Below are 26,387 nucleotides of genomic sequence, written 5' to 3'. Positions count from 1 at the left end.
TTCATCACATAATTTATAATAGCAAAAAAATTAAAAACAACTATATCCCCAAAGGAGGAGGCTAGTTAAATAAATTTCTACGAATGAAGAACTTAGCATTCTTGTATAAGTAGAAGAATATATAATACAATAACATGGCAGCATGTTGAAGATGTTCATGAACTTAAAAAAAAAATGCTAACAATGTGATCCCAATTATGTAAAAACTGAGAAATATATATGTATGTGTCAAAGAATTCAGTAAATATTTGTCAAATTATTAAACTAAAAATACTGGAAAGTTGTCAACCAAAATGTTATCATATCTTAAAACACTTGGATTATGGGGGACTTTTCTTTTCCTTCTCTGTGTTTCTCTGTATTTTGCCTTTTTTTTCCCCAGTCAGCCTTCCATATTCAGAAAAAGATACTTTGTTTTCTAAAATCATTGTAATATATTTAAGCAAAAACAAAAGGCATATGGTGGGAAGTGGGTATCTTCTTTGCAGGAAACCACAGTAAGAAGGCCTTTCTGTCTTTCAAAGTCCAGGATGGCCAAGAACCATGAAGTAAATGCCCTTTCCTGGGGTGCTCCTGTTCTGTGCAGCCCATAAATGATTTAGAAGCGTCTAACAGACCACTTTCCATCTTTCCCTCTCTCTCTCTGGATACCAGCCACAACTATGTGCGAGGCTCCATTACACTTTTTATCATCAACTTGCACCGATCAAGAAAGAAAATCAAACTGGCCGGGACTCTCAGAGACAAGCTCGTGCACCAGTATCTGCTGCAGCCCTATGGACAGGAGGGCCTGAAGTCCAAGTAAGTGCCAGCCCAGAAACAGCTTAGGAGGGAGTGCAGTAGGAACTGGGTGTGGAGGGAGTTGGATGGCCGCTTTGCTGAGGGCACCAAGGTTGCTGCTCATTCATTCACTCAGGGACGGCTTACTCCCTTTCGCACCCTAGACAAGCCCTTCCCAGCCCCTCTAGGCTTGGGGTCCCCAACAATAAACTCAAATGATGGACTAAATATATCTCAACAAGGGCATTCTTGGTATCTGGACTAGAGGACTCTGCATTATGCCAGATGATCACATTTCAAGCTATTTAGAATCCTTGGTCCTTACCCACTAGATGCTAATAGTGCCCCCAGTCATCTAACAACCAGAAACGTGGTAGTTAAGAACCACGTCCCTTCCAGGGGAGCGTTCTATTCTACCGTAACAATTTGTCAACATCTACAAACCTTGTGAGGTAGAGCACCTCTAAAGGACAGAGCACTGGACAAAAATCAGAAGTTCAGAGATCAAGAGTCAGTTCTAATAAATTGAAAATTTGGATTTAACCAAAAGATTTAATTTGGGATTAATTTGGATTAATTTTTAATTTAATAAAAAATAAATGTGAATAAAAACCTGGAGAAAGAAATAAAATACTGTAAGAAAAAATAAAAGTCAGTTCTGCCCCAACTTTATAACTCTGGGCACTTCTCCTCTCTGGAACTATTTCCTTATCTATTCTGGGAGCTCTGTAGTCTCTTCAAACTCTGTAATTATATGATTCTGTGACACTCGCTACTGCCCTCAGTCTCATCTAGAGACTGTGGCAGCACTGACCTCTACCAACAGAAGGCAGCTCTGGGCCACCCCATCCTGGAGGGAGGCCTCCCAGGAAGGACATGAGTGCTGTACAGACTGGGAGCGCTCCCATTCCACTTTTAATGTTTACCAAGTTTAACAAAGCTGTAAACTTGGAGCAGGTGGCTTGAACTCCCACAGCTGCCCACAACTATTTGCGCTGTAATTGTTCACCATTTCACTGCAACCTTGGTGGCTTGCATTTGGTTTCCAACTGTATGCGATGGGAACAAAACACAATCTGGGAAGTCACTTACTGGGTCTCTTTAGCCCACCCTGTGTTTGTTATTTGCAGTCTCGGTTCACAGACTGGCTCTTTTTTCTGGCTGCGTGTCCATTACTCTCAAGCCTACCTATCCCAGCAGAACTCTCGAGTATTTCATCCCCTCTCTCCATTTCCCAGTAGTTCACGATTGGCGTGCTGAGTTTCTGGTCTTCATTCTAGGCCCAAGACGCTGTTCTGGTTCACTAAATAACCTGGGCAAATCCTTTAGTCCTAATCCTCAGGCCTCAGTTTTCTCATCTGCAAAATTCATTATATATATGGTGAAGTCCCTTCCAGCTCTAAAGTGCCCGTCCTGGTCTGATCTTCTGAGGCCTGTGTGCTTAAGTTTTGCACTGCCATTCAGTCATGATCTGCAAAGTCACATCTGGCAGAGAGGTGACTCCAAACAGTGATTGTGATAGTTCAGGGTCCTTTAGAACCCAAGATGATTGGGAGCTGAGCCTGCCCTGTGTCCAGAAGACCACGTGTACTGCATGGAAGAAACTAACCAAAGGCCTTAGTCTAACAGGCTAAGGGGTCAATCCCTGCTCTACCAAGGACATACATGCTAGCTGTATGTCCTGAGACAAGTTACTTGATCTCTGTGAGCCTCAGTTTCTTGAGCTGTAAAATTTTTTCTGTGGAGAGGAGCAAATGAATTCTTCTATATAAATTTCGTGACACATAGTAAATGCTCAGTAAATACTCACTGCCTTCCTTTTCCTCACCTCAGACCTCTAGCCAGTTGGGGATGAAGAGAAGAAGAACTGCTCTAAGGATGTTCTTCAAAAGTGGCATCTTCTTAGATTTTTAAGATAATATGTGGATAAGACATTTGTTAAGATTATGATAAAAAGAAATGATAAGACTTGCATCAGTGCAAAACCATGAAACATGCAGAAATGGTGGCAGGCAGCATCATTTTATGAGCTTGTTTCTCCATCACCCAAGGGCACAAACCTCTAACCCTGTTTGCCCAACTCTACATTCCTGCCTCCAGGATTACAGCTCTGATGTTTGAACTGCCCACATCCTGGCTTCTGTCCTGCTTCTGTCTTTAAAGTGACTGAAGTGACTCTCAGTGGCTACTGATATGCTGCATTCCCAGTTACACTGTCTTGTACCTCACCTTGCCATCATATTGTTGAGGAGCTATGTAATGGCTTTATTAGATTGTCAGAGAGGGACAGGAAAAAAGAGAATTTCATTCCACAAGGGTCCTGAAGAGGAATTTGGTAACACCAACTGAAATTAAATAGCAATGTCACGCAATTGGAAGAAGAGGGAGCTGGAACCAGGAAGTCTGGCTATAAATCCAGCTGCTACCATTTACCTGTGTGACCTCAGTTTGCTCACCTGTCAGACAAGGTTATTGTGAGAATCAAGTTAGAGCATATGGGTGAAATGAAGCCTTCTACAAATAAAAACTTCACACATCCATGCATACAGATATATATATACCCACAGACACTCACATATGATTATACCTATACTGTATTAAAGAGAGTTTGAAATTGAAAGTCTACAGAACTGGAATCCAGCCCTAATCTTGCCACTGCTTCACTGTGGAACTTTGGGCCCTTCACTCCTCCAAGCAGGTTCCTCTTCCTGTGAGCTACTGCTCATTTAATGCCTCTCTCATTCTTGAGAGAACATGCTGTGCCATCTCTGACTGCAGGCTGCCAGACAGGGACTGCCGTGTACCCGCTCAGTGCCCACGTCCCACTGTCCCGCTCAGTAACTGCTAGTAAGAGCGGGAGCCCTCAGTGGTTCTGGGATGCGGGTCTCACAGGAAAGGTGCCGTTTCAGTGCAGCGAACTCTGCAGGAAAGGATGAAAGGAAATGCTAGGAAGCGACTTCAGCCTTTGGTGTCTCCTTCTCTGTTTTATAAGCCTCTGGGGCCAGATTCTGTGTTCTTCGCCTGCTAATTCCTGCTGTCGCCTGAAGCCATGTTAGTTCAGAGCAGGGATGGAAAGCTCTGGGAACCTGTAGCTGCTCCTGTCAGTAGCAACCAGGAAGAGGATATAAAGCAAATCAGTGTGCCAGTTAGGCTACCAGTGGGGCCTTTTGGCCTGGGGCTTTAGGAGCAGGGAGATACTGGCAAACTTTTTCAATTAGTAGAGAACATGGGGTAATTCTCCTTCTCTTGGAATTGCCATCAAGGCTGGAAATAGTTCAGGTCTTTAAAGGGTAGTGGCATGTGAACTTGGGGCACTGGGTCGTCAGGTATTCTATAGGTAACAGCCTGAGGCCACTCAAAAGGCCTAGTCCAGGCATCCAGGTCCTCAGCGAAGGTTCCTGTTTCTCATCTCGGTGAGCAAACTAGTCAAGAGACCCACCACTCAAATCTCAACTCTTTAGGTAAGAGATTGTTCTCACTCGAGGGACCAGACAAAAAGTGAGTGCCCTGTACCCTATGGGATAGAAGCAGGGAAACTTAGAAAACTGCAATGTGGATCAGAGAAGGGTGTTCTGTGTCTGGAGTATATATTCTTCAGGGATGGCTGAAGAAAATGGGGAGATTTGATTTAGACAAGAAAAATAAGGTAACTTGTGAGGACTTTCTTTGGATATTCAAAGGACTTCTAAGTGAAAGGAAACAGATTTGGCCTAGGATCCTCTAAAATGACAGAAAACCAGGGACTACAATTTAAAAGAGAAAGAGCTCACCACAAAATGAGCTCATTTTTCAAAGGCTTGCCTGGTTTAACTGGGGACAGGACAGGCTTCCTTAGGAGGTAGACTATTAATCAAAGAATGAGCAACATGGCCATCTCAGGGGTGCTTTAAGATTCCTTACTCAGTGGGAGGTTGAGGTGAAAGATTACTGCTTCCCATCAAACTCTAAGATTCTATTATTCTCGTCCATCCCCTCCCCTCAACTCCCACTTCACTTTTGGAGCCTACAGTCTCTACGGTCACCAGGAGAGTAGCTTCTTCAAGCCATCAGAAGGCCACACAAAGAAACGATGCTATAAGAGAAAGTGGTGGTAATACCAGACCAGTTCCTGTCCAAAAAATCTCCAGCTGCAGGTCCTTCCCCTGCCATTTTCACTGCTTTCTCATCTTTCTGAAAGAAGGACCAGCCATTCACACCTAAGACAGTAATAGTTCCCCCTCTAGGTGAGTCTAACAGCAACTTTGGTGCAGCTCTCCCATCCACTAGGGAATCTGCCCAATGCCTCATGTGATCACAAATCAATGAACATCATCCTCTAGGGAATCATCTCTCCCAAGACATAAATATCTCTAATGTCTTTCAACAAACAGGAAGGCAACATAAAGTTGGGCCAAAGAAGGCAAGTTGTATCAAAAAACAGGAGGACTCAAACCAGGACTCTGTAACAACCTAGGGGAAGTAGGATGGGATGGGAGGTGGGAGGGAGTTTCAAGAGGAAGGGGACATATGTATACCTATGGCTGATTCATGTTGATGTTTGGCAGAAACCAACACAATTCTGTAAAGCAATTATCCTTCAATTAAAAAGTAAATTAATTAAAAAACAAAACAAAACAGGAGGACTCACTTTGTAGGGGAAAGTCAAACCAGGAGCAGGTTTGGTCAGATCCCAGCATTTTTCCCTGTGTGTCATATTCAGTTCCATTTGGAGGGAGAATGATCCAAAAACTGGAAAAGAAGGAAACAACTTTCATCACGCTGGCTCTTTTATTCTGACACACTGATGCTAAGAAACCTGTGGTGGGCTAACATTTTGTGGCGGTCTGGTTCACTCCCCTGCCCCCTGTCTGTGACTAGGACATCTGGACCCGAAGATGCCCTATGTCTAAAGACCCCTAGGAAAGGAGTGCCCACAGTTTCAATCCTGTCTGAACATTTAATTTTATAAGAACACTGGGGCCAGCTGTGCCTGTGACTGGGACTTTATAGATAATAAACAGCATCAAGAAGCATTTTAGGGTTGAAGAAATGGAATTTTAGGGCCCTAAGTGACTTATTGAAGAGTGACACAGCTAGTAACTGATAGAGCTAGAAAGTGCCTAGTGTCCAGTTCTCCTGCGTCAACTGTACTTTATTCAATGCTGCACTACCCCAAAAGTCAGGTAGTATAAAATTATAATGATATTGCAAACATACACTATTTACAAATATATATATTTGTATATAAATATACAAATATATATACATATACATTGATAGCCAATCTCTGTCATGACACTGAGGTCATTCCATCTTAGAATTACGAATATAATATGTATTCATGATACATTATGAGTTGATTAGAAAAGTGTTTGGTGAGCCATCAGTTTTCTCTCCTTTAGGCTAACTCATCCCAGTTCCATTAACTTTTCTTCAAAAATCCTAACTTCAGATCCTCATCAAAAGTTCTTCTCTGAGCTGTTTTTAAGATTCCATTTCCAAGTCACAAAATTTTAGTGAAAACTATTTTTTTCTCAACTAGATGGAAGAATTCCCTTCTGTTTATTCTATGCTCTTCTCAAACAAAGATTACTGAATACCAGGAGTGACTGTAAGTTGGTTTGATTTGAGGTCTCTAAAAATCACTCTCAGCATATTATATTCTGACCCAGAGCACACAGACACTGCCAGCTCCCTAAACCTAATGGACCCCCTCCTCAGAGGGAAAGAAGCTGTCAGAGGAGGCTTCCCAGGGAAATGAGGGTACCTATCCTCATCCACTCATCAACTTGATTGAGATCCTACTTGTGCCACACAAAACTGTTTCTCTTCAGCACTCTAACTTGCAGTGGCAACTAATCTGGCTAAATTCTTAATGAATGTGGTCCCATAACTAATAAGAACTAAGGAAACCCAAGTAGATAAATTAGAGGGAAAGTCTGAATGTAAAGTTTAATGTGATATTTCTTGATTGTCTTAATGCCAGGCCACGTCATCACCTGACCTTCAAGAGCTGTTTAATAGGTTCATTTGAGGGGAAGGGATTAAAGTTCAGCTCTATTATTAGAAACAAAAAACTAACAGGAAGTAGACTGTGGGTGGTGCCATGAGAGAGGTGCAGAATATTTCTGCTTTGAGGCTAATAATTTTCATATTAAATGATCAAATTTCATACCTGCATGAGCCTCTCCTTCAGCTGCCATAATTTTTAACTGAAAGAATTTCAAGCCTCCTATTATGAACCAAGAATCTTTTTGCCTATTCTGCAAAGAAATGAACATACTTTTTTCCTTTTTCTACATACTGCTATTTTTTTCATCTCTCTGGGATATAACTTTTGCTTTGATTTCACCCTCATTAAATCCTGTATCAAAGGAAAACACTGGCATCTAACTGCATGCCTTTAGAGAGGTGTCATTTGATGTTAGCCAAACATACTGGTTCTGAAAATACTGAAGTAACTCCCAGGTGCTAAGACGTTAAAAATATCCTCATGTCCCTGCTGGAACAGACCACATTAAGATACTTCATCTCCAAACTCAGAGTTTGGCTAGTAATAAAAGTCCTAAGGGCTGAACTGGCCACTGCCGGACCCACCACAGTTAACAGGAAGCATCACATTTATTTTGGGACGTGGACAGATATGGCAAAAGGAGCTTTGGGGAAAACCTTACCTTTTAGAATTCTCACTCAGAAACAAAACATAAAGACCTGTTTTCTGGGACTGAAGGGCCATTACTCCATACATCTCAGCAGACTCATGATGTCTAAGTGTTTAAGTACTAGACTGCAGATATTAGTTGGTGGAAATTTTGAACACTGGTCAACCAAATGTACTCCCTGCAGGTTTCCATTATCTTCATTTGTCTGGGATCATTTAGTCTCTTCTTAAAATAAACCATTCTATGAAAGTTCTGCTGTTATTAAAAGATGACTTTAAAAAAGGGAATTCTGAAAGTACTGAGAGTACTTCTATAGCATCCCTGACAAAAAGCCTGTCAGTTTGTGCTTGACGAGACTCTTCATCTCATGAATTGAGTTGAAAATGAGTTGGCCCACTTTAGAACTAGTCAAGTCTGATTATAGGAAAGATCCTCCTTACTTGTGGCCAAAGCGCATTTTCTTTCCATTTCTACCCTTGCTTTAGAAAAATTAAGAAATCTATGTCATCCTTATAACAATTTTCCAATATGTCTGCCCTTAGGCTTCAAGTCTCTCAGCTTTTTAACCATTCCTACTCTTGCCTGGAAAATCCCATGGACAGAGGAGCCTGGTAGGCTGCAGTCCATGGGGTCGCTAAGAGTCGGACATGACTGAGCGACTTCACTTTCACTTTTCACTTTCATGCATTGGAGGAGGAAATGGCAACCCACTCCAGTGTTCTTGCCTGGAGAATCCCAGGGACGGGGGAGCCTGGTGGGCTGCCGTCTCTGGGGTTGCACAGAGTCAGACACGACTGAAGCGACTTAGCAGCAGCAGCAGCAGCATAGAACCTTATCTCTTATAATTAACCGTTCAATTTTCTTACCTCATACAAGCTTAGTTGTAGAGGTCTGAAAAGTAGGAAATATGAATATTTTGTTATTACAATTTACCTCAGCAATGCAGAACAGTAATATTCTAAAATCTTTCCTAACTTCATAATGAATAGTACTATTTTAAGTTGTATTCTTTAAGTATTAGTGAAGTTAAAATTTTTGTGTCTATTAGTATTTTATTGCTCTTGTGAATTTTCTACATCCCCTTTATTTATTTTTCTATTGGGCTGTTATCCATTTTATTAATGATTTGCACATTTTTTCTAATCATGTTTACCATGTGTTAAAATATTTTCTTCAGCGTTTTGTTATTTTTCCAACTCTTTAATTTTTAAGGTATTATCTTGACATGCAGAAGTGTTCCCTCTTTATATAGTTAAATTTATCTTTTGCTTTGTGGTTCCTTCTGTTCCATTTATATGTTTATTTATATTCCTGAAATCAGAAAACTACATAGCTTTACTTTCTGTAGTTTCTTTTTTGCTTCATTCATTATATTCATCTCTTCAATGCATTTGGCATTTGCTTTGATGTTCTGTAAGATGTGAGGAACAATATTGCTGTTGGAGCTGCGAGTGTGTGAGGAAACCTGTTAACCTCTGCAGGGCTTCAGGTGTCCGTTTTAAAATGTCAGGGGGGAAAAAAAGAGGATAGAGACTGCTGTTTCCTGGAGGAAAAGGCCCTGCTGTTACAGATGGAAGCATGTTACCTGTAGCTCTTCTGAAAGGCCACTCAGAGGCCCTCGGGAGCACAGAGGAGACTCAGAGACTGGGAGCACAGAGTGGGAAGAGAGATGCCTGGGACTGGGGAGATCCATGAAATGGTTATGAGTGAACAGAAAGGTAATACTTCTAACCAGCAAAGTCCAAGCAGTGTTCCAGTTCAGAAGGTCTGAAATTGATGCTGCGAAAGTATAAATATAAATACATATGATATACGTAAGCCTCAGGGTCAGTCTGTAGGAAAAATAAAGAGAAGTAAATATAGAGAGAAATACGCCTTCCAAATTTTACTTAGTGAAAGCTTACTCATCAAAACTTAGAGGAGTTTGGATTCTTTTCACCCTTGTGCTTATTTGAGGGTGTTTGGTGGCTCCTAAAGAGTTATAGCCAACATACACAGAATTACCTAAGTAAATAATTATATACATATCTGGAAAATACAGTGAGGGCACTGACTGATATATTTAACCCCTTAGTTCCTTCTGCCTGAAGAGAGCTTGAGCCACTACTGGTCTGTGTGGAGCTCTCTGTGACACAGCCCAAGACCCGAGAGAAATCTACATGACTTTAGAGACTTTGTCCTTCAAGCAGAGCAGTTTTTCTTTTCAGTGCTGAAGAAACGCAGAGTTTGTTATCTGTGCAAATGCTCCATCGGCTTTGGTCCTGAATTCCTGCTGTAAAGTCACACACACACGTCCCTGGTCCATGCTGAGGAGCACGTTCATCCCACCAGAGAACTCACTACAGGGAAGGCATGCAATGAGGCAGTTCTGCAGAAATAGCAAAAGTGCCCACTTCTGACTATTCAACAAGAAATTCGCCTTTGAAAAGTTCACATCTTTGTTTTAGTTTTTAAAATGTGGCCTCTTACATGGTACTCCAAAAGAGTAAGAAAAGATCTGTTTATTCAAAATAAATTCAGAATGTAATGGTTAGAAAGCTATTTGATTCCCTGCCCCCCGCCAACCCCTGCCCCAGCTGCAAACATATTCCCACTGTTTCTTCATCAGCTCCTGCTGCTCAGCCATGGCTGCACTTTGAATTACCTGGGGAGTTTTAAAAACCCCAGTGCCCAAGCCGTCCCCAAGACCAATTAAACCTAAGTGTCTGGGCTGGGACCCAGACACCAGTATTTTTTTAAAGCTCCCAAGTTAATTCAAATATGTGGCCAAAGTTGAGAACTATTGTCCCTTTAAAAATGCTGGAACAAGATTCCAGCTGATTTGCATATTTGATTTCACCCAGATTCTATTCTTCATGCAGGCACGAGGCCATTTTGCCAAAGGTGTGAACATGCCAGGAGCCCCTGGGAGCTCTCTCTATGACTAAGTGGAAGGATGTGTGCGGCTCCCAGATTTTGCTGTTTGTTTGTTTTAACTCCCAGATTAGTAGTGTACAGATCACTGTACAGATTAGAGGATTATAAAACACTTTTATATTTTACAGTGACTTGACATCTTAAACCAAGATGCTTAGGAATCCAACGTCTTCACTGTTATTTTCTGAGAGATTTCATTTGTTCTCAGCTCCAGAACACATTTTCTTCCAGATCATTCCTAGCAGCTGGACTCTCTCCGCATAGCTGAGCATCAATACTGTGGTGTCCCCACCCCAGCTCCACTCACATGGGCACCCTCATTGCAGGCAGAGATTTCCACTCTGTTCTGGATGACCCAGATGAAATTCTGGTGAAGGAGCACTTCAGAGCAAAGCTAACATGTTTCCGAGCAGTTGATTCTACACTGAGGGGCAGGGAAGCTGAATACATAGGCAGTTCTGGTGGGCAGAAAAGTAAAGGTCCTTGTCTTCTCCTTTCTCCTCATCTTCCAGAGGCTCTGGTTTAGGTGACAGACCAAGATAAGCCTCAAGGAACTGAAAAGTCCTAAGCTACCTCATCCCTATAGCAGGGCCAGGGCCTTGAGTCAGCATTTCTTTGGCTGCCAAGCATCAGGAGTCCACAACAGGATCTGGTTCATTCCAGACAAGGGGCTGGAGCACCAAGCTGTGGACCAGTTACCAAACCCCAGCAAACACTTGGCAGCCTACATCTTCCCCAGTGACCTTCCCAAGAATGACTCAGAATCACCACACTCCTTGCACGCTGACGTCTATGGGCCCTGGAGCAGAACCTGTGCCACCTGAGACATCTTATTTTTCCCTTTTAAGAGTATGCCAGTGCTCCTCATGTGCACTGAGGGAACACTGTCAAAATCTGATAAAACCGAGGTATTTATCCCGTTGGCTTAATGTATTTGAATAGGTATCCGGGAAGCCGAGCCTTTACAGTGTTGCTGTTGTTGTTGTCTAGTCACTAAGTTGTGTCCGACTCTCTGCGACTCCATGAGCTACAGCCTGCCAGGCTCCTCTGTCCATGGGATTTCCCAGGCAAGAATACTGGAGTGGGTTGGCATTTCCTTCTCCAGGGGATCTTCCCAACCCAGTGATTGAACCCACATGTCCTTCAAGTGTTTGTGGCCCAGATGGTAAGCGTCTGCCTGCAATGCAGGAGACCCAGGTTCGATCCCTGGGTCAGGAAGATACCCTGCAGAAGGAAATGGAAACCCACTCCAGTACTCTTGCCTGGAAAATTCCATGGACGGAGGAGCCTGGTGGGCTACAGTCCATAGGGTCGCAGGACACAACTGAGCAACTTCACTTTCACTCTCCTGCTTGGAAAGCAGATTCTTTACCCCTATGCCGCCTGGGAAGCCCCCATGGTTTTTGTAGCTGGTTTCTCTCGTGGTTTGAGTGTGATATACCTATGATGTGGGGCTCCGAGATGGTCACAAAATCAAACTTTCTTCCCAAAGTGCCCCCAGATGACTCCCTCTCATCTGATGGAAATGAACACTATCAGTATAAATCCAGATTCCTTAGCTAAGCTCTCATCTTCTCTGCCAAGTGTGCTAAGTTATTTTGAACCACTAGAAGCAGATGGTAGGATCCCATGATGGTTTAGACCATTATCACACAGACTTGGATAGAACACAGTTCAAATCATGACTCCCAAACCTAACTGCCAACAGGAAAAGCTTATATCCCTGACAACCTGCCTATAAAATCCTCAGCTCTGCTTGCATAAAGGAATCCGAGTGTTTTCCCTGTTGAGCGATATAAGAAGTTAGATCAACACTCCTCATTTCAATATGCTCTCCAAGAGTAGGACTTAGGGAAAGTGATCGTATCCACCTTAAACTGTTCAAGTGGCCAGGAACTTCATATATGATGAGGGCTTTTTGAGGGGTAAGGGGAACAGGAAGCATTCACCCCCATTTTTCAGTCTCCTCTCTTTAACAACATCAGAGGAAGGGACTGGAGTGTCCAAGCAGCCACATGAGAATAGAGACTGACTGAGTGGAACTCGACAAGAATTCATTTAAACTACTATCCTGGGCAATAAGGCACTGAGCCACGTGCCACTGAAAATTTTAAAAAAGAGAACAATTAGTTTAGCAGGTGAAATGACTGCAGCACAGAGAATAAATCTGAGATGTCGCATGCTGAAAAAAAGCTGCCAAAAACGTGCCCCTCTTCCAGCTGGGGCTCTCAGATAAGGTTGGGGTGGAGGAGGCCACATTCAAAGGGGCCTGGAAGGCACATCAGGCTTTTTGACAGTCTACCAGATTTCAGGCAGAGCAAAAAGCACATAGGTCTCCCTTGGGAGGAAATCATCTTCCCTGTGACCCCTGAGGAGTAGCAGCTCTCTCAGAGGGTCATGAGCATCCTACCGCCTTTGCTCCAGCTGGGCAAGTGGGGACCAGGAGACACGAGGCTGCTTGCAGCCACTTGTGAGCAGTCCTCCTCAGCGGGTAGTCTCTCACGGCCATTTCAAAGGAACCTCCCTCCTGTCTAAGCTACTCCAGATGCACAGCCTCTCCCGGAGAAGCAGGGGAACGGAGCGGAGCAAGGCCCCTCTGTCCTCAAACCCGGCCGGGCTCCCTCCCGGCTCTAACCTGCCCCTGACCTGGAAAAGGGCAGGGCAGCTGCACACACCAGCTTCCTAACTCAGCGAGGGGGCCTCCAGGGGCAGCGGGACCTCGGGGGGCCTGTAAAGCGCACACAGGTGCTGCCGGCGGGAGGGCGGGGCGCCAGGACCGGGGTTGGAGAGCGGGGCGCCGCGAGCCCCGCACGAGCGCGGGCCCCTCCCTGCACGCCGGCGAGGAAGCCGCTCCCTCGGCAGGAATCGCTGCGGATTTCGCATGGTTCCTTAATATTAGCCACATGGCGGCGCTGGGGGGGGGGGGTGGGAGGCGGTTAATGGACCGCAACGAAGTTTTTGCCGGGATTGGACTGATCCTGAGGTTTGTAGCTCCAAGAGGCCAAGCGCCGGGCCCGTCTCCGGGGCTCCCCGGGACTGGAGAGCGGGCTGGAAGGGCAGAGGCAGGAGCTCCGCTGCCTGGGAGCCTCCGCGCGGGCTCTCGGCACCGTTGTGAAGAGCAAGAGTGCCCTCTAGTGGCATGCGGGCGAGCCCGCTGGCGCTAGAACTAGGAGGTTGTAAGGGTTATGCCCTCCAGTGTCCCCACCACCACTCAGATTCTTACACCTTCTGCTTTCTCTTCTCCTTCCTCCCTCTCTTCTGCTCCCTACTCCATCTTTCCCTCCTTCTCTCCCTGAACAATCTAGAAACCCCAAACCAGAGCCAACTGTGACATTGCTAGACCTTCACGTGTCATGCTCAGAATGTGAACTGTAACTCAAGTCTCTGTCCTCCCACCCTAGTGTCTTTTCCTTCCAGATTGTGATTTATCTACCCACATATTTACATCCAGGCCTTCTTTTACTGAGCACCTGCTGTGTGAGTTGGTGGACGGGAGAGCGCAGGATGAGCAGGACCGACACAGGGTCTTCCTAACTAGGGGAGAGGCTGACAGGCAGTCAGCAAGCCGGATACTGTGATGAGCGCAGAGACAGAGAAGTGCTAGGTGATCGGGAGTACTTTGCGGGCACCTGACCTGAAAGACAGGTAGGAATTAGTAAAGAAAAGGAAGCCGGAAGCAGGGAGGGAGTACAGAGAAAGTTCCAGGCAAAATGACATGTACAAAAGCCCTGAGAGTAGAGAGTTTGTGACTGGAGGAAGCTTAACACAGAATGAAAGGAGGTAGTGGGTAGTGGGGAGCTTCAGTGGGCAGGAGCTCGGGGAGCCTCTAAGGCCTTGCTTATGGGGTCTCCCAAGGCCCTTGGAGAATGTTCTAAGACCAGCAGGAAGTTACTGAACATTTAGACAGGTGAACGTCATAATCAGATTTCTACCTGTGCAGGATCACTGAATTTGGCTTTAAACTCTGCTTCAAGCTAGCTATTAGACTGTGGGCAACCCACCTGAAAAGTATAGGAACCAGAAAGAATCTTAGGGTTCACCTAGTCTGTCTTACAGACAGAGAAACCTAAGTTCACAGAAGGCAGATCACTTTCGCAAAGTGGTGGAGATGGAACTAGTTATGTCTGAGACCTTTCACCTCCCATTCAAGGCCCCAGATATGCCAGCAGAAACCTGTCACTAGCTCCCCAGGCTGCTCCCAATAATACACAGGCTTCCCTTGCCTCTGTCCCCACAAAAATCCACCCAGAGCCAGACCAACAAATTATCTTCAAGACTGGCAAAGAGCATGCTCACTAGAGTTGCTTCCCTGAGACATCAGAAGAGCTGAAAGCTTACTTCAGTGTCCACAGCTAGCAAGAACCTTAATGAGACCAGAGATTGTAGACAGGTGGTGGGGGGTGGACGGTGACCTAGCCAGGGGGATCCCACAGAGACCCAGGGAGCAGAGGGCTTGACTCCAAATTGAGACCTGGAATCCCATTTCAAATAGCATGCAGTGTAAAGAAAACAAGTTTAGGAATTGCAAAGCAACTCAGACTTTGAAAAAACAGATGGTGATTTAAGAAAAAAAAACAGCACAGTTGTCCTAATATTTGGATAATTTAAAAGCCCTCAGCAGCTAGGGAATTAAGAAAAATAGCTCCACGTAGGCTGGATCATTTAGCATCTGGTTTGAAAAGTCACAGGCTGGGAAAGAGGTCCCAGAATGTGATGAAAATATGATAAGAAAGGTTTTAAAAGAAAGAAACATGATCCTCGTGAGTGCCATGTGGAATTGGGGAACAACACAAATAATAGAAACAGGTGTCAAGAGGCCTGAACCCAAGACTAAGCTTAGCCACCTATTAGCTGTGTGACCTTGCCCAGGCCACCTAACCTGTCTGACCTCATCTCAATAGTGAAGTTAAAATAATAATAATAATACTTGCCTATGTACCTCACCGGGCTCTTTAGCAGTCACAAGGGAGGTATAATGCTGCAGGCACGTCTCAGCTCCACCGCTGAACGGCTGCACGACTTGGGTGAGTCTTAGATCCCTCTAAACGTCGATGTCTCCATCTGCAGGGGTGCTAACACCTGCCTCGGCTGGTAGTTGTGAGGACTTCACGCAATAGAGTAAATCACAGCATCTCACCTTTGGCATAGACAGTGCTCAATAATCAGTGGTTTTTATCATTCACGTGATATGTTTGCAAATTGTTCAGTGCATAGAAGTGAAAGATAATTGTGATATTTAGTGTGATATGACTTAACTGGGTAATAGGATAAATATTACAATAAAAACATAAACAGGAAAAATAGAATGGAGGTGGTATAGCATACTGTCCATCATTATAATGAAGGAACTTTGTAGATAAGGACATGTGAGGACTTAAAGTCTCACAAAATCAGCTCATGTTGGCTTAGCTAAGAGATGGTCATATAGATCTTTTTTAAGATGAAAAACTCTAGCGATGATCAATGGTCTGTGTCTGATTGGGATAAGGTACCTAGTGAGTGACTGTGAAAATCAGCGATAATTCAGGTCTTATCTAACATCTCCAGGGCCACTGAGAGCGAGAGTAATTGGTACATTAATGAAATCTGTAAAGACACTCAGCGAATGTCTAGGAAGCCTCTTTAGAATCGGAGAAACTCAGCCCAGGAATACCAGAAATAATGTGAAAGGGCCTCAAAAGTCCATTCACTCGTTCAGAAAATATTTCACCCCAATTCTATGCCAAGAACCTGAGTATTCAGGGTGAAAGGCACCATTCCTTTCCTCACCAAGCTCGCAGCCCAGTGAGGGGCACAGGGCAAGTCCTACCATTCAGTGAGGTGGTTAGAGGGAAGTTTGGGGAAAAAGAGAGCCCATAGTCGGGGCTGCTGACCCAGGGCTCAGAGAAGGTTCCCCAGAGGGGACAACAAAAGAGCAGGCTCGGCAGGGACCCAGAACAGTTGTCCCACGGAGGAGGAAGATTGACTGTGCTCCAGGTGGAGGGAGTACCACACACGATGACCCGGATCACGCAGGGGCAAAATGCACCCTCGAGTTCTGGGAATCCTTTGTGATGTCAACAGATGTCGATGGCCCTCCCACATTATAGTAATTGTCCCTTTAAAAATCTCCAGCTTGATAAAAGCACATGATGCCCCCTTCTTCCCAAAATACCTATTAGGAATTTTACAACAGTTTTAAATGAACTCATCTCTTATCCCAGCAGTGTCTACAGGTATTTGCATTTGAAAAATATTTACTGTTCTTTTAAATGAACTCATGTATTTTATTCCCAACAGGATCTACTGACATTTTCATTTGAGAAAGATCTACCTCATTTATGTACAAAGCTTAACTGTTTTTCATCAGGAACAGTCTGTTCATTCATACACTGATGATGTCCTTACAGTGACTGCCAGCTCACCCCAAACCCACCTCCAGAGGTCTGTGATCTACAGTTAGCCCTGGAGTAAGGGGCAGGGGCAGCATCTGAGACTGGGGAGGTGCCCAGAGCTTGGCTTCATCATCCGGATTAAGGGAAGGGATGGCGTTGTTGGAGAGTTTGAAGCATGGACAGCCACAGATGGCTCTCTCAGCAATGTGGCTGGCATGGGGGATGAAGGCAAGGCCAGGGGCCAGAGACAGGTCATGGGGACGTTCTGAACTAAATAATAGCAATGAAGAAAGAGGAAGAAGCAGATTTGAAAAATATTAAAAGGTAGAATTGGTTGGATTTAGCAACTTCCCAGGTGCCTCAGTGGTAAAGAATCCTCCTGCAATGCTAGAGACACAGGTGACGTGGGTTTGATCCCTGGGTTGGGAAGATCCCCTGGAGGAGGAGATGGCAACAGGCTCCAGTGTTCTTGCCTGGAAAATTCCATGGACAGAGGAACCTGGTGGGTTATAGTTCATAAGGCTGCAAAGAGTCAAACACAACTTAGCAACTGAGCAAGCGTGCAGCAACTCCATACCTGGGACCTGGAGGAGAAGACCCAGATGACTCCCAGGTTTCTGGCTTAGGTAATCCGACAGATGGTAGAACCAGCCCAGAGATTAAAAAGTCAGAGATTCGAGGAGATCTTGATTTTGGACACAATGACTTTTGAAGTTCCTTTGGGACAGTTAAGCAGAGGTATGTAAATCAGAAGAAAGATGCAGGCTTCAGATACAGATTTGGGGAGCAGCAGCATGCAGATAGTAATCCAAGTCCTGTGTGTGGGTAACAGCATCCAGTGGGAGTGTGTCGTATGGAAAGCAGAGAGGTCCAAGGACCAAGCACCAGGAGTCCCAGCATCTGAGAGGCAGGTGTAAGGGAATAGTCCCCCTGAAAAGGAAATGGCATGCAAAAATGAAGGAGAGAAACAGGAAGAGGGAGACACGCAGACAGACAGACTGCTACCATGAGAGCCAAGGGAAGACAGTTTCAGGAGAGGAGCCGTGAAACTCGCCGTGTCACAGTACAAGGACCAAAAAGTTCACCTACCCGGCATGACCATGAATAACGACAGAAAACACTGTCTCCCACGTAATGGCTCACTATGCTTTCAAAGCACTTTGACATTTATATTTCATTTCAATTCGTTCTACAGCCCATATCGCCTGTCTTCTCACAGATGCAAAACCGCAGGAAGTGTGATGAAGAGCTTTGCAACCACCATCTAGGAAGTCAGTGGCCGGCTCCTGGAGTTAGAGATCAGTCCAGAATCTTGGTCATGCTCCCTGGTTCTGCTTACACCTGAGTCACCTTTTTAACCAACCAATATCCCTGGTGGCTCAGACAGTGAAGAATATGCTGTCTCCACCAGAGACGGTTATAAAAAGTTCTCGCATTCTGAGGAGGTCAACACTGCTCTTTAGATCCCGATTCTTATACCTCTGCATCTTCCAGAGGCAGGCCTGGCTCTCCATGCAGGAGACCCTTGCTTGTTCATGCATTCCTCAGTCATACCAACAAGAGAGGGGGGCTGCCCCAGGCCCTTCAGATCTGGACCAGGCCGGAACTGGTCCATGTCAGGCTGGGCCTGGAGCTGCCACTCTGCCCCGCTCTCCCTGGAGCAATTTATATTTCATGTACCTCAAGGAGTTCACGGCTCTGCTGAGCAGGGGGTCTGATCATGAATCTCTAAACCCATCTGTCATTCAGAGCACAGAAGGGATGCGAAACCAAGACCTCTTATCAGTTTCTAACAGTTTTATTCTCTTGGCAGCTCAGATGATACCACGGCAGTGTCACCCCACTGGAGGCTGGGCGAGGCCCAAAGACAGTCGACACTGTCATGCTGATTTTCCAAAAGTCGCTTGCAGCCGTTATTTACAGCTAGTGGCCTGGTTCTGGCCTTTTCTACTTACCCAAAGAGCTGAGCTTCATTCTGGGTGCGTGGCTTCCCAAGTCACATCAGAAACAGCTGGGAGCTTGTCTGGATTCTGTACCACAGACCCCAGACGGGTGATGAGCCATTTCCCTTTGCTGTCTAAGTCCTTCTCAGGGCTGAAGATGGCTGGTACACAGGAGGGATAAAAGCAAACAGGATAGGTGAACTGGGGTCACAGGTGCCTGCTTTATCACTTACTTCATGGTGTCCCTAAAATGGAAACATCCTTTAAATATTAGACATGGAAACTCGTACTCAGATTAGAGGAAGGTAGGTGGTTACGTAGTCACTGTCCTCCTTTAGAACTGCCGGGGACAAGTGACACGATGTCAGTTCTCTCATCTCTCAAATAAACTAATGAAGATGCAGTTATATAGGAACTTCTGGAGCCGTCTTCAGCCTGTGTGTTATTCCACTCTTCAGGTACAAGAGTCCAGTTCAGTTCAGTTCAGTTGCTCAGTCGTGTCTGACTTTTTGTGACCCCGTGGACTGCATGCAGCATGCCAGGCTCCCCTGTCCATCACCAACTCCCGGAGTTTATTCAAACTCACGTCCATTGAGTCAGTGATGCCATCCAACCATCTCATACTCTGTCGTCCCCTTCTCCTCCCGCCTTCAATCTTTCCCAGCATCAGGGTTGCTTCAAATGAGTCAGCTCTTTGCATCAGGTGGCCAAACTATTGGAGTTTCAGCTTCAGCATCAGTCCTTCCAATGAATATTCAGGACTGATTTCTTTTAGGATGGACTGGTTGGATCTCCTTGCAGTCCAAGGAACTCTCAAGAGTCTTCTTCAACACCACCAACTGGACTGCTATTATGGTTTTAAAACAATAGGCATCAGACACTTCTGCTTCTGCCTCAGAGACTTTTTATTTGTCTGAATAAATGATGCGTCTCTGGAACTGGACTGCTGCTGCTGCTGCTGCTAAGTCGCTTCAGTCGTGTCCAACTCTGTGCAACCCCAGAGACGGCAGCCCACCAGGCTCCCCGGTCCCTGGGATTCTCCAGGCAAGAACACTGGAGTAGGTTGCCATTTCCTTCTCCAATGCATGAAAGTGAAACGTAAAAGTGAAGTCGCTCAGTCGTGTCCGACCCTCAGCGACCCCATGGACTGCAGCCCACCAGGCTCCCCCATCCCTGGGATTCTCCAGGCAAGAACACTGGAGTGGGTTGCCATTTACCTGTGTTTAAATCCTGGCTCCCAGGACTACAAGATGTATAGCCTTGGGCAAGTCACTTAACCACACTAGGGAGAATGGGACCAGGACCATTTCTTCCTCAGAGCATTGCTGGGATGTTCACGTGCATTGTTTGAGTGAAGCACCAGCTGAAAGGCTGGGCAGAGCTGGTGTCAGTGAGTGGTCACTGTCTGGGCACGGTCAGCGGACAGGGGCAAGCTGAGGCTGCCCAGGCTCTGCTGCCATGGCTTCCTTTCAAGACAATAACAAGTCCCATGCTGTTTCTTCTCACTGTAGGTCAGTGCAGCTGAACGGCCAGCCCCTAGTGATGGTGGACGATGGGACCCTCCCAGAACTGAAGCCCCGCCCCCTGCGGGCCGGCCGGACATTGGTCATGCCTCCAGTCACCATGGGCTTTTATGTGGTCAAGAACGTCAACGCTTTGGCCTGCCGCTACCGATAAATCCCCTTACACTCACGAGTCACCAGCAGGCCTGCCAGACTACTTTCCACTCTTCTGCCCTAATGGTATCAGTATTTTTTCAGGCATCTTCTGAGCAACCAACCAGTCTCTGCCAGCCCATCCTGCTGGAATCAACACTGACATGCTCTCCAAAGAGACAAATACCCTAGCATGAGCTTAGCCTAAGTAGGTCACTCCCACCCTAAGGGAAGAAGTGGACGTCCCCGGCACCTGTGTTAGCACGAATGCATGTGTGTGAAGCTGTCTGCAGCCTTGTCCATGCACCATGAGAACGAGCTGACGGTGCGTGCCCAGGACAGATACAACTCCCCACAATCCTGCTCGCGTAGCAGAGTAACTACAGACCTTGGCCTGTGGCTGCTGCCCTCGGCAGAAGATGAGGAAGGAAAAAACCCTGTGGACCTTTGAGAGTCCAGTCCCGCCTAACTCCTTTCCTTTGTCTGTTCCCTGCTGTTGCCTTGGGTTTCATATCACCTCTCCTCCCATAGGGGAGCAAGTGGGTGAGTCAGTGCTGGCCTGCTGGGCGAGCTGTTTATGTAATTTCCTGGCTGATGTATGAGTGTGTGCATCTGGGTTTCTGACAGTGGCATCAATCACTAGCTATTCCTCTGGGAAGCGGGTGCTTCTAAAGTAAAATTGCAATCATACTCCAGATTTTGCAAGAAGGTTCTATTCCTTTGTGAATCCAGATTCCCCCAGGGTTGGGACGGGAGTCAGGTAACAGTATTCATTGAGTGGAGAGCAATGTATTAGGCACCAGAGAAAGCAATCATCATCTGTCACGTGGCTGCAAGGGAGAGTTTTAGAGAAAGCACACCCAACCACCAAACACAGACACACAGACACACACACACACATACACACCCCAACTGAACCAAGAAAATAGACCTATCTCAACTTTGAGAGAATATTAAGGGCTTGATAGGGCAAGCCTTTAATGGTTTGGTTGACCAAAACCATCTTTAAAAAAGGTACAAATCAAAGGTCATCAGAGCTGTAAGACACAACTGAATCTAACAACTTTCTGCTGCTTCCCAAGTAGCTGAGTGCTCTCAATAGCTTATATTAGGCAGAAGACTAATGTGCTCATAAAAGATGACCAGATCCATGCTCTCCCAGACCAGCTTATTTGAGCACAAAAAAACACTTTCAGTTCACCACGTTGGGGAAGGGCGATCAGGAGGCTGAGGTCTCGTGGGGAAACTGTTGAAGAACAGGAGATGGAAGGCCCTCTGGGTTGGGCAGTGGGGAGTGGAGTGGTTTAAATTTCACGACGAAGACCTTCTGTATGATTCAAGAAGTTTGTGTGGGTCTTTGCAAACAAGTTACAACTGAAATGACTTTCTTTTCTGTGGATGTGATTTTCTTTTGCAGGATAAATGACAGGATTTTTTTTTTAAAGAGCAGGTATTAGACAATGTCATAGGATTCCAATAGAGAGAGACACAACTTCTGCTGATGTGGAAGGATAGCAATTAAGGAGGGGGCACAGTGGCTGAGGCCAGAGGCCGCAGAGACTGCCTGAAAAAGAGTTAAGGAGCAGGGCCAAGCCTTCAGAGTGAATGATAAGGAAGATTAGACAAGAAAGGAGGGAGCAGACTCTCAGTGTGGAAAGCTGGAAATTGGAAGAAGGAGTGGAGTCAGTTTCAACAAGCTTATTATTAGGTAAGGAGCAACAGCACCAGGAGGTGTGAAGTGGGAAAGGGGAGACCGAGGACCAGGCTGGACCCGGTCAGTGGTGGCTCAGTGCAGCCCACTGATGCTTCAGATGTGGGAGCAGGAGAGAGAGAAGTGTCAACACTGGGGGTAGAAAGGCAGGGAAGAAGCAGCCAAGAAAAGCGAAGAAGAAAAAGGAAAAGAGGAGTAAGAGACAAAGAGGTTGTTTCCCCCAATTTAAAAAACTCAGTGCAAATATCAAAGTCTTTTCTGTAATACATACTGGTGCAGGTGCAGCTGCAGGCCCTCATGATAACAGGAGTGACCAGAGGTCCCTGCGGGCCAGCCCTGAGCTAGTTTGCTTTCCTAACATAGCAGCCCTTCAGGGAGATACTATTCATATCTCCATTTCTCCTGTGAGGCCTGGAGTGAGCCTGTAGCTGCCCAGGGTCACCCAGGGAATGGGTTGCTGAGCTCAGAACAGTCCAGAGCCTGTTCATTTAAGCACCCAGCTCAGTGGCTGCCTGACTCACAGACTTACCTCTTTCCTTTTTCATAGGTTCCACAAATCAGTACAGCCAGAACCTCTGAAGCTCCACTCAGACACACCTTCTGTAAATAAGTGTTGACTTTTCACTAAGACTCTAAATGTTGCAGGATATAGGCAGTCTCTGCTTCTTTTGTCTTTATATATTAAATATTGCTCCTAAATTTTGGTTTGGTTTTTTTCTTCTTCTTCTTTTTTAATTAATAAAAAGGGAGGAGGGAATCAACAGAGTTTATCTTTGGAGTTCTGCAATTCTAACTTTGCAACTGCCTCCTGGAAGAAGTATTTGCATAGTTCAAAATATAGCAAGAAACTCACTATGACATCACATTCCATAGGGATTTTAGTGCGGGGCATCTGTCCTGGCTTTCTCATCTGGGAGTGAGGGGTAATTACTAAATCACTGGGGATCCTCCTAACAAGGGATTTTCCTACTACACTCACTGCAAAAGACGGATTGTGGCAGAACTCAGCATCACCCTGCACGTGACAGCTTGCACCCAGCTTGCCAGGCTGGGCCCGAGGACAAAAGAGCTCATCTACCAGCTTCCTCCCATCATTTTTATCCTCCCCAAACAAGACATGGCCAAGATATTCTTTTAAGACTTAAGACCCATTTTATTTTAAAGCAAAGAATGGGCTTGCACAAATGCTTATTTGAAAGCATAATAATGTATAAAGAGAAGTTTGTGCCTTTTGCTGAGATGATTTTCCACCCCTTTCCTGCCTCTAGGAATGATTTTCTTTCTCCTTTCTTATCACAAAGGCTCAGAACAAATTCTCATTGTTCCTTGAAGAGAAAGTCTCAATTCTTCTAGTGCCCTGAAAAAGCTGCAAGTGTGCGATATTAATGTTATCTCCAGCTGGAGACAAGCTGGAGAACACCAGACCTGCGCTCCAGTGAGCATGTGCCCAGGACCCCCAGAACCACCATTCCCGAGGCGCACTCACCATCTGTAGCCCTAGCCCCTCCCCATGAAAGCAGTCCTTGGGCAGATGAGCCCCAGCCCTGCACCCTCCAACATGGCAGAGGGTGTCAGCAGGTTCTGCCTGAGAGGCCTCCCCGACTCTGGCTCTCAATAGCAAGGACCCTCAGCAGTGGGGAGGACCCCGCAGGCCTGTGAACTGTTGAGCGGCCATGGGGGCCGGGCCAGCCCAGCAGCTGCACGTTCACCCTGCTACCTGCACCCAAGGCCCCTGTATGTGGGGTGGATGCCTCTGCAGAATTCACTTTGGAGACGCAGCGAGAGCAGCTTCACATCTGAAAACAAAACGGAAAGTGTTTCATCTCCGCAAAAGCCAAGGTGAACCAGGTGGGTCACTCAGACCATAGAAACACTGGGACACAGAAAGACTCTAAAATTTTGAATCAACAGAGCAAGCAAAAATAATAGAGCTGTGTCTTGGAGAAGGTAAGGGAAGAAGAGGCATAAACACATCCCTTTCTCCAACCTCAGCACCACTGCCCACTGCTCTTTTCCACTACCTTCTATCCAGTTCCACAGCCTCACCTCTGCCAGCCACTCTATCCCCTGTCCAGAGCCCAGGGAAATCCATTGTACTGAAAGGGAATTACGCTTTGATTGTAGAATAGTTCACACGGTCTTAAGAAGTACCAGAATTACAAGATGGTAAGGAATACTCAAAGAGAGACAGTTATTATAAAGCCCAAGAGTGTTAAAACCCCTCCTCTGAGTTCCACTAGCAGTTTCTGTAACTGCTCTGCCCACTCCTGGTGGTGGGGACTAGTTAGAGTGTTTGGAAGGACCAGAGTGGCGACCGCTCAGAGCCCCAATTCTGCTCTCATGGTACTCTGCTCACTCTTGCTGGACTGGCTGTGGCCAGCTTCCTCTCAAAAGGAAGTTTTTTTTTTCTCTGCTGCCCACAGCTAGCTCTCTTAAGGTCCTTTGTGTGTCCACACGGAACACTGGTGGTACCTTCACCCAGGAGAGTCGATCTCGGGGCCTGGAGGACCTGACCAGCAGCTCTGCTGAGTGGTGAGTTGAGGTGTGACCAACCTTGGATGTAGAATTTTGAATCCAGGCTCACCTTGGCCCTCCCGATGTGCTCCTCTCTGTCTTTTCTGGAGAGCAATTTAAAGGGCCACTTCTGCCACTACTACCCACGGCAGGTGATGACTTGGTATCCTGAAGTCGTGGAGGTAAGTGGCAGAGCTAGTCAGCACCTACACAGGTACTGCCTCTGAGCACTGCTCCTCCTCTCCTACCACCCAGAGCTTTGGAAGTCTCTCTTCACCTTCCCAGACTAAATAATAAATCCAGTAACTATGGCCCTTGGGGTAGTATTTGCAAATATCACTGTAAAACAAATAAAAAAAAAGCCAAAATACACCAAACCAGCTGCTTTGGCATCCACTTTCTTCTAAACATCAGAGTAGCCCCAGGAGCCCAGGAAGCATTAGGAAGGAGCTGACCAAGTTCCACAGGACTGGCTCAAGAGTACATCCCACTGTCCTGCGCATCCAGCAGAGAAAAGGGTCTTCTGTACAGACCACGTCATGCTCGTTATTTTCCAATTACTAGTCATGAATATATTCTCATGTGCTTTTCTACTTGTAAATGTTATATAGTAAATTATACTTTTGGAAGAAGCAAAAAGAAGTCTTAGTTTTATTCATCTGGAAGTAACAAAATAAGTGCATTAACACCTCCCAGGGAAATGTTCTCTGTGCAGGGGATTTGAAGAGGGGTTAATATTTTCTTCCAGGGAACAGATTATATTAAGGTTTATATGAGCCTAGTAATGGCAGAGAGTTTGATTCCACAAGGCAGTTTATATTTTGAGGTAATGTTTGTAAGTAACAAAATGTGACTACTCTAACTTTCTTCACAGGGTGTTCCGTGGGGAAAGGGAGGCCACCATTGTCCACACCACACCTTGACCTGAAGCCTGATTGCTGATGAACTCAGATATGCTGGGGATCTTTGGTTTCATGGCGTGCTACCTTCTTCCTCTACTTTCTCCCCCATAAGTATTGCTTCAAGCACTCCAAGTGGAAATTCAATTTTATTATTCAAATTAGATGTCATTGACTATGTTAAAGTAACTGTTAGCTGCACACAGGTAAACCCTAACCTGTCAGAGGCCTAACACAATTAAAGTTTATTTCTTGCTAATAGATCACATAAAGTTTAGTTGGTGGTGATGGATAAAGTGGACAGTGTTTCTCTTCTCTGTAGTCCTTTAGGGATCCAGACCGATGTAGGCTCTCTGTCATCTTCAGCACTTGGCCTCCAAGGTCGCTATGGCATCAGTATGCAGTTGGAAGTCAGGGAAAGAGAGTATGCAGATCATATGAGAGCATTATGGGGGGTCTCACCTGGCATAAATTCCTCCCCCTCGGTTCTTTAGGTCATAAGTCAGTCACATAGTCCCATTGAATGGGGGTCGAGAAAATGAAGTCCCTGGCTGGGCAGCCACTTCCCCACAACAATTATGTTTTGTTCCTATAGACTGGTTGAATGTCAATGTCCCTCTAGAATTCACAGGCTGAAATCTAATCCCCAACATGATAGTACTTGGAGGAAGGGCCTCTGGGAAGTGATTAGCTCATAAGGATGGAGCCCTCATGAATAAAAGAGACCCCAGAGGGCCCCTCTGCCCCTTCCACCAAGTGAGGACATATCCAAAGAACACAGCCTATGAACCAGGAAGTAGGCTCTCACAGACACTGAATCTGCCAGAACCTTGGGCTTGGACTCCCCAGCCTCCAGAATTATGAGGAATAAACTTCTGTTGTTTACACGCCACCCAGCCTATGGTATATTTGTCATAGCACTCTGAATGGACTAAAACATTCGTGAAAAAAGAG

At 45.7% G+C, this 26,387-nt stretch overlaps 1 protein-coding gene across 1 annotated transcript in view; it reads left to right on the top strand.

Annotated features, from left to right (window-relative positions):
* The window catches only part of HPSE2 (heparanase 2 (inactive)), a 724,439-nt gene extending 701,720 nt beyond the window's left edge, over nucleotides 1-22,719 (top strand). The window contains exons 11-12 of the mRNA XM_019953208.2: nucleotides 655-801; nucleotides 20,166-22,719. Coding sequence (XP_019808767.1) covers nucleotides 655-801; nucleotides 20,166-20,331 — 313 coding nt within the window. The 3' untranslated portion in view covers nucleotides 20,332-22,719. The remainder of the gene's footprint in view (nucleotides 1-654; nucleotides 802-20,165) is intronic.
* The last annotated feature ends 3,668 nt before the right edge of the window (nucleotides 22,720-26,387 follow it).

This window comes from Bos indicus, chromosome 26, assembly GCF_029378745.1.
Source record: "Bos indicus isolate NIAB-ARS_2022 breed Sahiwal x Tharparkar chromosome 26, NIAB-ARS_B.indTharparkar_mat_pri_1.0, whole genome shotgun sequence".
In the NCBI taxonomy this organism is placed as follows: Eukaryota; Metazoa; Chordata; class Mammalia; order Artiodactyla; family Bovidae; genus Bos; species Bos indicus.
The sequence above is the reverse complement of the archived record's forward strand: the minus strand, read 5'-3'. Positions and strand labels throughout refer to the sequence as shown.